At 47.9% G+C, this 14000-nt stretch overlaps 1 protein-coding gene across 6 annotated transcripts in view; it reads right to left on the minus strand.

Moving 5' to 3' along the window:
* Window positions 1-14000, minus strand: part of FRMD4A (FERM domain containing 4A) — a 386977-nt gene that overhangs the window by 30816 nt on the left and 342161 nt on the right. For all 6 annotated transcript variants that reach the window (XM_040594541.1, XM_040594542.1, XM_040594543.1 and 3 more), the window contains 3 exons: window positions 13303-13379; window positions 8820-8958; window positions 2048-2189 (listed from right to left, as the gene is read on the minus strand). In XM_040594541.1, the coding sequence (XP_040450475.1) occupies window positions 2048-2189; window positions 8820-8958; window positions 13303-13379 (358 nt within the window). The remainder of the gene's footprint in view (window positions 1-2047; window positions 2190-8819; window positions 8959-13302; window positions 13380-14000) is intronic.

Raw genomic sequence — 14000 nt, forward strand, 5'->3', positions numbered from 1 at the left:
TGTCCTCCTCTGCCAGACTAGTTCTCTCTATACTTCCTTGTAGCTGTCTGTAGCTTCTGGAAGGCACATAGCAGCAGCAACAAACCCCACAGCTCTCCTTAACATTTTGGGGAAAGCTTTGTCCTCACAGCTGGCAGGACATAAAAAGCAGCTCTGAACACAGGAACCTAGAGGGAGCCACGCTCGCGTGGCCCACAGGCAGCACCTTGACCAAAACAGAGGTTCACACAGTCCTACACAGGCATCCAGGTCAACAGATCCACCTACCCAGGACTGAAGAAATGACTCACCTGGTCAGTGAACTCTCCACAGGTCTAGTCACTAGTGCAGTTCTGCTGAGTCTACAAATCCCATGCTCAGTGAGAAGGGATTTGAACAGAGAGCAAAAAAATACAGAAATAAAAGCATGGGCAGGGCAGCTCCCAGTCTGGGATTTCCATCCACATAACCCTGATAGGTGCTGGCCCTACAGAAGCTTTTCTGGGACTGATTTTCTCCTGGCTTTCACCTGGCTACTGCTCTCTCCCAGTGTGAGAGCAGAAGCAGACCCCCATGTTTTTTCCAGAAAGGTGAAAAGTCAGTGTATTAACAAGAAAACACGATTACTACCAAGTAGCTCTCACAAACTTGGGAATGGTGCCCAGGAGGCTAAGATCTTGGAAAGACCTTAAGAACTTCCTTGGGGTACTTAACGTTATTTACTTTCCAGCAGGAGAGCTGGAAAAAAATGCCAAACAAATAAAGAGCTCCAACAACCCGACACCAGTCTGGGAGCTGCTCGGCTACTGCAACTCCCTAAGTGATGGGAGGTACAGATGGTGGATTGTATGCTTTGTCAGGAAGACCTAAGGAGCAGAAAGGCATCTCTGTTTGCAGGCAAGGCAAGGAATTGCACAGCAGGCTACTCTGGAGCTCTGTAAGCATTGCACATTTTAACCCCTTGCTGGACACTTTCCAAGCAGGAAAGTAAGGCGTTTAAGGGATAAGGAAGAACACGATGCAAAGCTGATCTACTACAGTGGGTGTGGTTTCAGTTTTAAAGCATTTGTGTTCCTAGATGGACTCTTCTCTTGTCAGGCATGAGAAGGCTATTCTCTGGTGTTACTCATCTGAACACGGTCCATTTTGATAGCTTGATGTGATGTTTAACAAAAGGCATTTAATTGACCAGAACTGTTGATTATAGTGACATCAGCAACCTTGCCCTCCTGAAGAGCTTCTTACCTGAACAGCTTCAAGCTCTTTGCAAACTATCAACCCTTGCTTTGCTCCTGGAGACTTTTAGCAGTGTTTTGCACACAGCCTGCCCACCCAGAAGCGTATCAAAGAAATACAGATGACCTCCTGACTCCCCTTCTCTGGTCCTTCTCATGCTCTAGCTCTCCTCTGTATTAACTTCTCTTGGGTTTCTTTCACAGATTATGTCTTCCTCATACAGGAAGGTGCTCCAAGCCACAAAAAGAAACCTCTAGATCCCTGAGACTAGTTTGGTAGAGAGTGTTGGGGAACAGCTCTTTTGAGCCTGGGACACCAGCCAAATTCCAGCAATAGAGAGGCAAAGCAGATGTGCACTCTGTTGAAGAAGCCACCTCAACAGATGTTGATGATGATCAAAAGATGCCTCAACACTGTGGAGAGACATTGCCAGTTCCCAGCCTCAGTTTCCCTAGTGAGCTGCACTGGCTGATTGCTTCCCCACTGCTGGTTGGGAGTTCCTTCACAAAAGCTTTTGCCCAGGGATGAGCTGGGTGCCAAGGCGTGACTATGGTAGAAACTGAAGAGATACCAGGTGTCAGCTGGAAAGTGAGAGGTTGGAGATGACATCCTGAAGCTAAAGAGGAAATGAGTGGCAGTAACAGAGGGGGAGGCTGCTGCTTGCGCTGTCTGTGGAGCAACATGCTGAGAGACAGACTGACACCTGGACAGACAGAAAGGCTAACGGGAAGTGACTTTCATTTCTGCAGTGCAGCTTCTGGCTGCTTCCCATTATACCATGGCCATGGCCCTTTCCACCATATTGTCTCCAGTTGCAGGATAAAGGACCTACCTGATGACAGAAGACTCCCACTGCTGCCGCTGATAATTTTGCCTTTACTCCCCATGTTGGCCAGCTTTGAGGTCTTGAGTGTTCCAGTTTCGGTTAGGTCAATCGCAATCTCGCTCAGGCTTCTTGCAGCATGAATCTTGGACTGGACATAGACACAGGAGTTAGTAATGATCTAGTGCTTCTTTAAAGCTCACAGAAGGAAAAAGCCTTTTTGCTTTCCTGCCTCCAAGAAGGAGGCAGGAAACAGGCCTCCACAGCAAGCTTGAGTTATTTTACAAGAATAGAAGCAATCTGGCACAGTATTTACTGCTGCACTTCTTACATTCTTAAATGGGTACAATTCTGGCATTGCTTCCTGCTGTTTGTTATTTTCTCTGCTTTGCCAAGCACATTTTTCCCTCTTAAACAAACTATGTATGGAGTCACTGTGTTACCACATACAATAAGAAATGCCAACGTAATAACCTGCAAAGCCCAAAAGCTAAAGACCATCTCTAGCATCTAAAGAAAGCCAGGAGAGGCCTTTCCAAATCTACAGTGAGCTTTGGACCAAGACACAGTGAGGGCATGGCTTAAATGGGCTGTCATGAGAAGGTGGAAGAAAATACTGGCAGGAAAACATGCTCAGGTTATGGTCCAGACTAACATGCTGCATGCAATGCCCCTGCTGTAAGGGACTTGTTCAAAGCATTACTTCAATAAGAAGCAGCAGCCAGCCCCAGGTCAGTAACTGGCCACGCTAGGGCAAGGAGTCACCCATTGTACACCACCAAATGTCAACAACTTAGCCACCTCCAGGGGAAAGTAAACATGCATACTGCGTAAACCTATTGAATAGAAAAGAATTAGAATAGGATAGAATATTACATTTCAGCTGGAAGGGACCTCCAGCGATCACCTATTTCTCCAATTTTAGGAAGGAATAAGTTGACTTCCTAAGATGTCATCCTTTCTCCATTGGTTATTGAAGGATTTGAGACAACAAGATGCCCAGAAAGTTAATGTGAGATAACTCCAGAACTTCCTCTTCATTAAGCAGTGAGCTCTGATGTGGTTATGCCCACAGAACCAACAAAGGTAGAAAATGTTCAGGGCAAGGGGGTTAAGCAGTGCTGGCAATGAAAAGAGCATGGTAGCTGCTTGCAGGGTTGGGCTTACTCTGCCCTAGTGGCTGCCTTGCCTCTGCAATACAAACCCTCCTGGTAGCAGCTCACCACCTATCTTCAGTCCATTCTCCTGACAGCCTCTAGCAAGTGCTTAACATCAACAAGAGCATCAGGAACATTGATCAAACTTGCTGGGGATGGCCCTTCAGTTATATCCCTAGCACTACCAGGAAGAAGAACCCTACAGACCGAGTGTGTCTTGAATTTTTCAGTCCTTTTTCTGACTAGTACAGCCTTAGGATCACCTTAAAATAGCAACTGCCACATCAGAACAACCCTCTGTAGTCCTCTATCTCATTTCAGACTGTGGGCAGCTCCAAGCACTTCAGAAAAAAAATGTATGGAAACTTTTCATTAAGCCATTGTGGAATAATCTGTCCACATGGGAAAAACTCACAACCAGGAAGAAGCTCGCTGTCTGTAATGCAGCACACAAGGATGACTGCTATTTCATCTCCAACCTGGAAATTAGCTTCTTGCTCGCTGACCCTCACATGAGCTCCTCAGTCATGGATGGAGAGAGCTTGCAGCTCAGCCCATCACCCAAATCTCACAAGCCCTGTAGTGCTGAGCTTCCATTAGCCTGGCCTCGCAGGGCCACTGATGTGCAATTTTGATTTCCCAGAACCCAGAAATCTGTTGGCGTATGGTGCCAAGGCTCTCCAGCTGCACGAACTTTTGTTCAAGAAGGTGGTGAAGCCCCAGTTCAGGATCACCTGATCACTCACCTCTGCACCTTCTCAAGGCAAGAAGACACTCTCAGCCCTAGTCAGACAGTTCAGGTGATGGGCATATCATTACAGTGCTGATAAATCTGAAGCTGATTGACATCCACTTACCAGGTGTGACCTATTCCTACTGTAACTAACATGAGGTGGGACTACAAGGAATGCTTGCCACAATGGGATTTTTGGTGTTATTTCACACCCTCAGGAAGCAGAAATCATGGCTGAATTGATGGCTGAAGGCTAACCACACTGAGCTTTTCTCCTAGCTCTGGTTACTGATTTGCTGTGGGGCTTTGTGTAAGACACTTAAGGCTAAGTTCTTTAGCAATCCCCTGCCTCTGTTTGCACATCAGTGAAAAAATAAGGCAAGTAAAATGTCTCCCTGTTGCAACTAATTTTTTTAAGATTAATTTAAGACTGCAGATGAAGACAGCACTGGGAGAGCCTTATACTGAAAGCACGCTCAGAAGTATTATCGTAATTTAATATTCTTGGGTATTTATGGGCTTTATCGTTACCATTCAGAGGTACCCAAATGCATCATAAGGTTATTGCCACAACAACTCCAAGAACAGGGCATGTGCACTCACTGATTTGAGTGAAGAGGCTGAACTACCAGCCAAGATGTTAGAGTAGATCAGGCAACTGGTACTGACCTTCTTAAAACTAATGCTACAACCAGTTACGTACTTCCCATTTCCAGCAGCTCCTCCCCCAAAATCAGCCCCAGGAGAAGGAAAGCATTCTTTCAACTTTCTGGATCTGAGATTTCTGGTCAGAAACAAGGTCTGTGAAACATGTTCCTCAAATAGCTCTGGAAGGTTAGTTCTAGGTGAAGAGGAAAGTCACTGCTTTTATCTAATGAGATTTCCTGCTCCTGTCTTGATAAGGAGCCTGAGCATGAACTACTGTCTTGCTGCAATGCCAGATCTTTGGAGGTAGCAAGTCTTCAGACTGTTGCTGTCCTGGTGATTTATCCCCTGCAGGTGTATACATGCTGTATGCACCCTGCATATAGGTAGGGTTATGTATACTTTGTATAACCCCAGGAACAGCCATACTGATCAAACCCAGCGTCTGCCTAACCCAATATACTGAGTCCTTGTGGTAGATGTCTAGGAAAGGTACAAGCTCCCAGTCTGCACTGACAGATCCTGCCCTTCCACTCTGTGAGGCAGTGGTTTTCCTGTATTTGTAGGATAGTTATGGCAAGAAGCCCTACAGTTTATTTCCACTCATTCAGACTGCAAATTAGGGCACACTCTGGCATTACCTATTTGACCAGGCACCAACTAAAGTGCTGAGCAAAGGCAATGCAGCTGGATGCTGTTGTGGTCCTGGCCTGTATGTCAAGCCAGCAATGGCTGGAAGTGTGCCCTACATAAGGCAAATGAAAAAATGATGTAAGACCAAAGCCTGGCATCCCTGGAGCCAGGAGAGAGGAAAAACAAACCAAAAGACAGCAGCTAGGGAATCAGCAGGGCAGAGCAAGCTTTCTCTCCAGAGGGTATAACCCAAATGTGCTGAAGCCATAGGAGAAGGTTTTAGAACCAATTGCAGTTGTGCTGACAGTGCCCTGCACGAACAGTGGGGACAGAGCATCTCCAAAAAGGAATGGCGCTAATTTTCCATGCTGCTCAGTCCCTGCTGCCTCTGCTCCCTACAGCAACGCCAATCAGCATCGGGTGGTCTTGTGCTTTGGACAGCCACTCATCAGTAGCAGGAATCAGACCAACAGCTCATTTCATCCAGGCCACTGAGCAGCAGCCAGCGCAAGGCCTGGGCTAGACTTTGTACTGACAGCACAGTAGTGGAAAGCTAGATTACATCCCATTAGCGCTCCCTCGGGCCCTTTGGTCCCTCCAGGCTCAAAAATTTTAAAGCACTTAGCGCAGACCTGCCAAGTCTCATTTACATGGAGGGAGAATGGCTCATTCATGAGTCATTTCAAAGCATGGGGCCAAACTGATCCCCAGTGTTGTTCTGACAGGGTCAGAGGGTGAAGGAAAATCCATCAGTGAAATGCAAGAGTAGACGGACACTAGGGATGAATTTATCCCTCTTGCTTGCAGTGATGGGTCTTTGCTGCAGGTGATTTTTTGAAACCCTTGACCTATTTTCTACTGGTTCGTTCAGCCAAAAAGCCTTGCGCTTGGAGCAACGTGCTGTTGGAAATTCCCACAAAATGGGACTTTTCAAGGCTTCTAGGCCAAACTGATTGATTCAGTGCAGTCAACAGAGCAAAGACATGCCTTGAAGTCCTGCTGCATCTGTCTCCTGAAAAAAAAAAGAAAGCTGACAGGATTTCTGCACACTGCCATGTTCACTTGGAAAGCTGGGGATCTTTTCAGTCTCCACATTATGCTTCAATTGCAAGGACAGCTAGACAGATCAGCGGGGAGCGAGACGCTGGGAATTTGGCAAGCTGGCAAGAGTTCAACATGGAGTGAGGATGCAAAGAAGACTGGGACCTCACTTCCTTGCAAAAGGGTCAAAATCCAGGCAAAGCTGATTCTATTTCTTTGTAAAATCATGTGAAGGGGTTTTTCCTGTGGGGATGTGCAGATGGTCCAGATCCAACTGGTGCCCAGTTATGTGAGAAGCACAGAGTTCAAGCTGCTTTATCACTATGTTGTATCTCCAGCCATCTAATATACATCACTGGAGTGAAGGCTCAGCTGCAGTGAGCTCCAGCAGGCTTTTTCTTCTAGGTTTGTTTTTATTTTTCTTACTTTTGTCAAAACGATATGAAATTCCAAGTTTGGACATGAAAGGAAGGAATATCTAAGTTTTGCTTTGAAGTTGGGGATTCAGCTGAAGTGGGGGCTGAGATTTAAGGGGATGCAAACCCATGTTACTTGAAACTCAAATGTTTGTCTAAGCCCTTGAGAGCTGAAATGAAGACTTTTCACATTGCCTCACTCTGGAATATGTTTTACTGGTTTTCAAAAGCAAAGCGCACATGCGTACAGTGTCCTCAAGTGACCATCAGGATGAGCTCAACAGATCAATTAAAATTAAAATGAATGAATCTATCAATCTCAACGGTGTCATGTCAAAAATGAGGACAACAGACTAAAATACCAGCTCCCCTAAGGGAAAGAGGCAAAAATATTTGTATGCTGTAACTTCAAAGCCTCAGCGTGACCACTGGGATTATTGTGACAAAGCACACTGACGTGGTCACAGACGTGACAGGTTGACAAATGAGGGCTGGTGGGTGGTGCTGTCTGTAGGAGTGTGAGAGAGGGGAGATCAGATTGAAACACTATCTGCCAACAACAAAAGAAGTCACTGAAGGAAAGTCCTGGGCATTTAAGAGACCCAGTTTCTTACCAAAGAAATGGGAGGAGGAGGGAATCTCCTTTTGTTTGTTGGCTGCTTGTGACCTAAATAACTTGCAGCTATATCAGCAAATCCATCTGGCTAAAAGTAAAAAAAAAAAATAAACTACTGTTTGTTTTGCTGAGTTGGTTTTGTTGATAGCAAACCAGAGAGGGCAATGCCTTGCCTGTGGTGGTCCTCAGCAGAGGGGAACAGGACAGCATTACTTGCTATCAGGCAAGTGTGCAATTTTGTCCACATTCACAGCTGGCCCTGAGGCAGAGGTGGGAAGTTACCTACATCCCTAAATTCAATAAAACTCACAGCAACTAAGATGAACCCTGGTTTTTTGCATTAGGTGGGACATGGCCAAAGTGAGTGTAACTGTGTGTTCTGGCCAAGGCTTCCGAAAGTCCTACCCAGTCTACAATAAAGGCACAGAGATCATGACAGGGAAAGCGATGTCAGAAGGGTTTAGAGTGAGCTGGACTAATAGCATGCTGTTGGCCCTTCACGTAATTTCAGCAAGTCAATTTAATACATTTAACTGGCAGAAAAATAATTCAACAAAGAAGAACAGGAAAAAGAAATACTTTTCCGTCAGTTTATTGGGCTGAACTGGCTCACAAAGGGACGCGATAAGGTCAGGGCCTGAAAATGAAGGCAACACTTTCAGCAAGAGCAAGATGTTAAGACTGTTTCAGCCATTTGGAGGAGTATTACCCTGCACATTCCTGCCATCTCACCAGAGATGGGAAGCAATGCAGGCAGCTGTATAAGAAGGTACTCACTCAATACAGATTCTGTCTTCTTTGTAAAGTTTTACACCAGCTTGCCCATATGAAGAGGGGCATCTGCATAAGAAGTCTCTCTTCTGTCTCAAAACAACCAAAGCCATCTCCTGCTGCTCTGAGTATGCCTAAAATTACTGTCAATGAAAGGAATTATAAAGAGAACACATACTCCTCTGGTTTCAAGGTGGTTTCTTTTGCGTATTGAGTGACCCTTTGTGCAGCACCAGATCAAGACAGTTCCTTGTAAGGCCAGGCTGTCAGCATCCTGCCTCCCTCCTTCTGTTGTGAGATTCTGTGTGAAGAGAGAACTAATATCCCTACCCTTCATTTCTAGGAAGATTTGGTAGTAAAAAGCAAGGGACAACAAGGATTCAGAAACAGGTGTAGAGTGTGAAGCTACTTTGAACTCAGTTATTGAAAGCTGCCCTAACTTTATGACAGTTCAAGAACGAACAGACATGTGGAAACTGTCCAGACAGGGATGTGACCCTATCTGCTTGCAGACTTTGGCTCCTCCAATTTGGCCATAGTTCAGTACAATCCTTCCCTCAATCCTTACTCCCATAGACGTGAATTTGATACAAATTCCCTCAGTCTGGTCGAAGCCAGCATCTATTTTGAGTCAGTCTGCCTTTTTTTTGATCTTAAGTGGGAAGGAAGAACAGGATAGGAGGCACTGTCTGGGCTTGACCCTGCTGGCACTGTGGGGTGTGAGCACTCACACACTACAACATGCACTTCCCACCTCCAACAGGCTTACCTTGCTTTGCTTTCTGTCCAGGTAGAACTGATGCTGACTAATGGCCATAGCCCAGATAGACTTTATTAGTGCTGGACAGGCGTACCACGTATGCACAGCAATGCCGCTATGCCCAAAAGTCCTCCTGGTCACAGATGCCCTGGAGAGGAGAAAAGAACTGAGGTTACACCAAGGTTTCCTCTGATCATTTTCTGTGGCAGAACCTACCGCAGACCTCATAGTAAAAGCTGCTGCCTTTACTGCGCACACCCTTGTGCTAATGGCAAAAAAATGCTTAGAGAACAGCAATAAATAGCTAATGAAGTCAGGAGAGCATGTACTTTAAATAACTCCTCAAGTTAGCAAGCTCTAGAGGACTAACCATAAAGATCATCCAGTTTGTCCAGTTCAGACTGTATTCCTGGGCTTGGCTGAGCTGATGCTGACCTGCTATGTGTTCCAGGGGAGTCAACAATGCCAAAGCATGTGTGAATCCTCTGCATCTCATCATATGTTGAGACACCTGAGGTCAAGTCCTCACACCCTGTACTACCTCTGGCTTTGGACAGTGGTTCTTACGTATTAGGACCCAGATGGCAACTAAAGATCCTTAGGAACAATGGCTGCTTTAGGGAATATGGGATAAACTGTTCAGGTACCTTGAATTCCCCACATGTAAACAGATATAGCAGGACTTGCCATGTGGTATGAAAAAGTGGAGTTGTGAGGTTCAGAGAGGGCTGCCTAGTGCCCTGGAGAGAAGTATGTGACTGGGTGATTAGCTGAGTGAATATAAAACCAGGAAAAATAAGAGCTAAATGTTTCCTCTCTGGGACTCCCAACTGTCCTCAAATATTAGCAAAAAATACAGGGTAGGTTTCCCTGTGCTTTCACAGCTGTACAAAACCGCTTGATTATTCCACCCCACCCCTCAACTCTGCCTCCACCAGCAGAGCCCCTGACACCAGCACCCACAGGCTCACACAGTCCTGGTCTGCAGAACTCCTCCCACTGCAGGGATGTAGCACGGGCTGCAGTAAACCAAGCCATGCATCTACAGAGCCCCAAAGAAATGAGGTCCTCTCTAGGCTGTTAAGAAAAGTCTTGTGGTGGAGGACTATGAAATGAATGTGAGCATGAGTACAGAGGCTAGCTCAGAAATATGATGCTTTATATATATATATACACATACATATATTTTTATATATGTTATATATATATTTATATATATTAAAAAATATAGCCTTTCACATAGGAAGATGGATGGCGAAGAAGGGCCACTGCAAGAGACAGCCTGGGGAGCAGGGTGTGCTACGGAGGGGTTGTCACAGTCTGTAGCCAGCAGGCACTCTGTACGATGTAGATGTATGTGAAGGTGACACTGCGGGACAGCCTGGGAGCTCTACTGTGGAGTGCAAGGAGTAGTGGACTCTTTTTAGCAGCACTCAGAAGTCCTCAAGGCTGCTAAGGCAGAGGTTCCCCTCCTGCACCTGCACTGGCCACTCCTCCTCTGGTGCCTGTGGGCTGCTGTCCTGTCCAAAATTGGAGGTGAACGTGAGGCGGGGAGGCACATGGTCAAAGAAAGTTGTGACAGAGCCAAGAATGAAAGAAATGAAAAATTCTGCAGCAAAATGGGAACTGCTGTCCAGGTGCAGCCTGTGAGAGGGCTGACCACTCTTGAGTCAGGGCCTTTTCAGTGCTGCAAAACATGTTTAAGCCGAATTGTGAAGCTACAAACTGGAGTTTGATTTCTCTGAGAAAACAGCTACAGTCAACAAGGTCTGAGAGAAGTGGGGAATCTCATATTTCAGCGTCACCCTGTGAGTCCTTTCCACATGACTGGAGCAGAAGACCTTGTCCCATTATGAGTATTGCTCTTGTGAGAAAACTCTCCATGGATGCAATAGGACAGGGTCTGATGGTCCTAATGAAGATGGGTGCTGGGCTGCCTCATCCCTGTCACCGGATAGGGAATGAAGGCTATGCTGGGAGGTGCTCTTGAAGTTGAGGCTAGAGAGGGGATCTAACTCTGGATGCTTTGTGTTGGTTAAAGGGACGCAAACTGCTGCAGCATGTTGGCATATAAGGCTCTAAGGCACTAAGGCACTCCAACATGGGCTAAAGCTTTAATTCTTGTGCAATCCTATTCAGTTCTAACACAGTAACTTGTTTTGAACTCTCAGAAACATACTCTGCAAGCCATTCATCTTCTCATCTTCAAAGCAGCGATTTCCAATTGCTTGTCTTTTTGGGATCTGTACATATTTTCCGTCAGAACTGCAGACCCTGTTAGAAAGTCTGCAGACTTAGCTGATCAGTGCTGTGGACTTGCTTTTCACAGCTGTTTTTGGGGGACCTGTGGGAGACAGCCCATGGCTGTTCTTTCCATTACTTCCTCTCACGATGCTACACATGCTATGGAATTAACCTTGTTGATACCCCCAAAAAAGTATAATTTCCTTCCTTTATGGGATAAGTAACGATGATGAAAAGAGGTTAAATGGCTTGTTCAGGGCAGGAAGCCACGAGCAGAGGCAGGGCTTAAAAACATACATTGTGCTGCCCAGCCCTGGCCACAGCCATGGAGCCGTGCTTGCTGTGACTGTGGTTTGCTGACTCAGGCTCTGGTTTGGCTACACAGAGAGGAATGTGGAAAGAGCACTGTGTTGGCTACTCCTCCACCTCCACATGCAGAACAACTCCTCGCAGGAGTCCATCCCACTTGGCCGGCAGACTACAGTCCAAGCTGTATTCCCACCACGCCACTACAATGTGCTTTGCTGCTTTACAGCCAGTGTACCAGTTTGCCCTGGGTGGCGGTACTCTCTGGATAAGAAAATCAACCAAATTAATTCCCTTGTAGTGAGAAATTATCAGGCTGACAACCTGGGACAGGGTTTTGTGCTCCTGGTGTTGATTCAAGTGATTCAGAGAAACAATGCAATGGAATAAAAAGCCAGAATCTCTTCTGTGTCAGTAATTCCTATCATCTAAATACAAATGAGACAGAAGAGGTTCCTCTGTGTGGTCACATTTCATGCACAACATTGAGTTGCAAATATTATAATGATTTTAATGTCCCAGAGCTATTTGCCTTTTTTTCCTTGCAACTGCTGCTTCCAGGAAACGGACAGCCTGGCTGTTTAGGGGCTTCTTGCTACTGTTTGCTTGGAGCACGCATTTCTGACGCCTTGACCGCTGCCAGAGGCTCGGTGGAGGAAGGAGTGTACCACCCCCAGGTCCTGCTGTTGGAAGATCTCCCAGTGTATTCTCAACTTTGGGAATTTGCTCTGCTAGATTTCATGCGACTATTTACATGCTTAATACTAAGCAGATGCTTCAAGGCTCCATTGACCTGGAGCTGCACAATGACACATGCTGCTCGACTCAGTTTTTGCTTTAACAAAACGCACCTATGGAAATAGGCACCGTTGTATTAGTGTGACAGTGTTCATATCAGGGCGAATAAGCACAGAAACTGCATGCAAAATTCCCCTAATAAAAGTACATATATTAGTACACAGATAGGCATGGGAAACAGGTGAAACAGGATCACAGCTGGGTGATCAGCAAAACACACTACTACCAGCAGCACATAAAATCATTCTGGGAAAAGGGTTGGTTTTCATCAGTTGTATCCACACTTTGAAAAGTGGGACATTGCTTTTAGTGAGAACAATTTACAGAGCAATACACACACGCTGGTCACTGTCTGCAGTAGCCATCCACTACCACAAACGAGCAAGGGGTGCAGAACGCACTGACTAGGTGCAGCACAGTCACTTGAACTCACCCTCTCCCACATTAGATTTCTGAAGTAAGAAGGAAACAACAACAACAACAAAAAAAAAAAAAAAAAAAAAAAAAAAAAAAAAGACTCCTGTGCCAAAGAGACTGATGGGCTTTCATCCAGACTGCCGGTAAACCTCTGGTACTGTGCCATTCCTTTCAGTTGCACTATTGAATATTTATTTACAAGGAAGCATGTGAGTACAAAATCTGGCGCCCATCTTCAGGCTCCAAGAGCAAAAGGGGAACAAGGCAACCCCCGGCTCACGCACGGGGTCTGCCGGCACCGTAGCTGGGGCACCGCAGCTGCACAGCCCCGGGGGTCAGTAGGTGCCAAAACAGAGGGAAGGGGAAAAAAAAATATACCGCTAAGAGCCGAGGGGAAGCACATCCTCACAAACAGCCACCCGAACCCAAAGCGTCCCGATGGAAGGAAGCAACAGGCACCGGCTTGGTACCCGTTGCCTTTTGCTTCCCCAGATACCAAGCGCAGCAAGCCCCGGGCCAGCGCGGCTCACCACGACCCGGCTCGGCACGGCACTGCAAAGCCCGGCTCGGTACGGCTCAGTCCGGCTGGGCACTGCAAGGCACGGCTCGGTACGGTACGGCTCGGCGCGCCTCAGCCCGGCTCGGCACTGCAAGGCACGGCTCGGTACGCTACGGCTCGGCACGGCTCAGCCCGGCTCGGCACTGTAAAGCCCGGCTCGGCACTCACCTGCGCGGGTCGTGCACCTCCACCGAGAACTTCTTCTCGCGGAAATAGAGGTTCTCCAGCTGCCTCCATTGGAAGATCTGCGGGCAGAGGAAGGGGGTGAGGCGCCTCCGCGAAGCCCTCGCCCAGCCCTGCCCGCCGCGCCGCTCCCTCCCGGCGCTGCGGCGGGGCTGCCCCGCTCCGCTCGCTCCGCTCCGCCCCGGCCCGGCTCGGCTCGGCCCCGCGTCCCGCCCGCGCCCCCCGCCCAGGAGCCGCGGGGCAGCCCCGGGGGCGGTGCCCTCCCCCGCTGCCTGCAGCGGCCTCGGGGCCGGGGGGGGAGGCGGGGGAGGGCGCCGGCATCGCTTTGCGGGGCGGAATAGGACTGCAACGCAGGCGAGGCCACGGGAAACCCGGGGTGCGGCTGCTGCCCCCCTCGAGGGCTGGCAGCGTGGCTGTGCGCTGGCGCGGGTCCCAGCAGGGACGAAGGTGGCCTGGCGGGGGAGGCGAGACCCCCACCGGGGTGACCCCCGCCCCACTGAGGTTGGGTACCCAGCTCTGCTTGTACAACCAGGGCAAGGCTCGCACAAGCGTGAGCCGGGCGGAGGCAGCCTATCTACGCCAGCTGGTGGAGTCGTGCGGGCGATGCCCGAGGCCCCCTCGTGCTCCCGGCGGGAAGAAAGTCAATTCCTGCCGCAGTTTTCCAGGCTGCCCTGCTGGCAGCA

This window comes from Falco naumanni, chromosome 5 (assembly GCF_017639655.2).
Source record: "Falco naumanni isolate bFalNau1 chromosome 5, bFalNau1.pat, whole genome shotgun sequence".
Classification (NCBI taxonomy): domain Eukaryota; kingdom Metazoa; phylum Chordata; class Aves; order Falconiformes; family Falconidae; genus Falco; species Falco naumanni.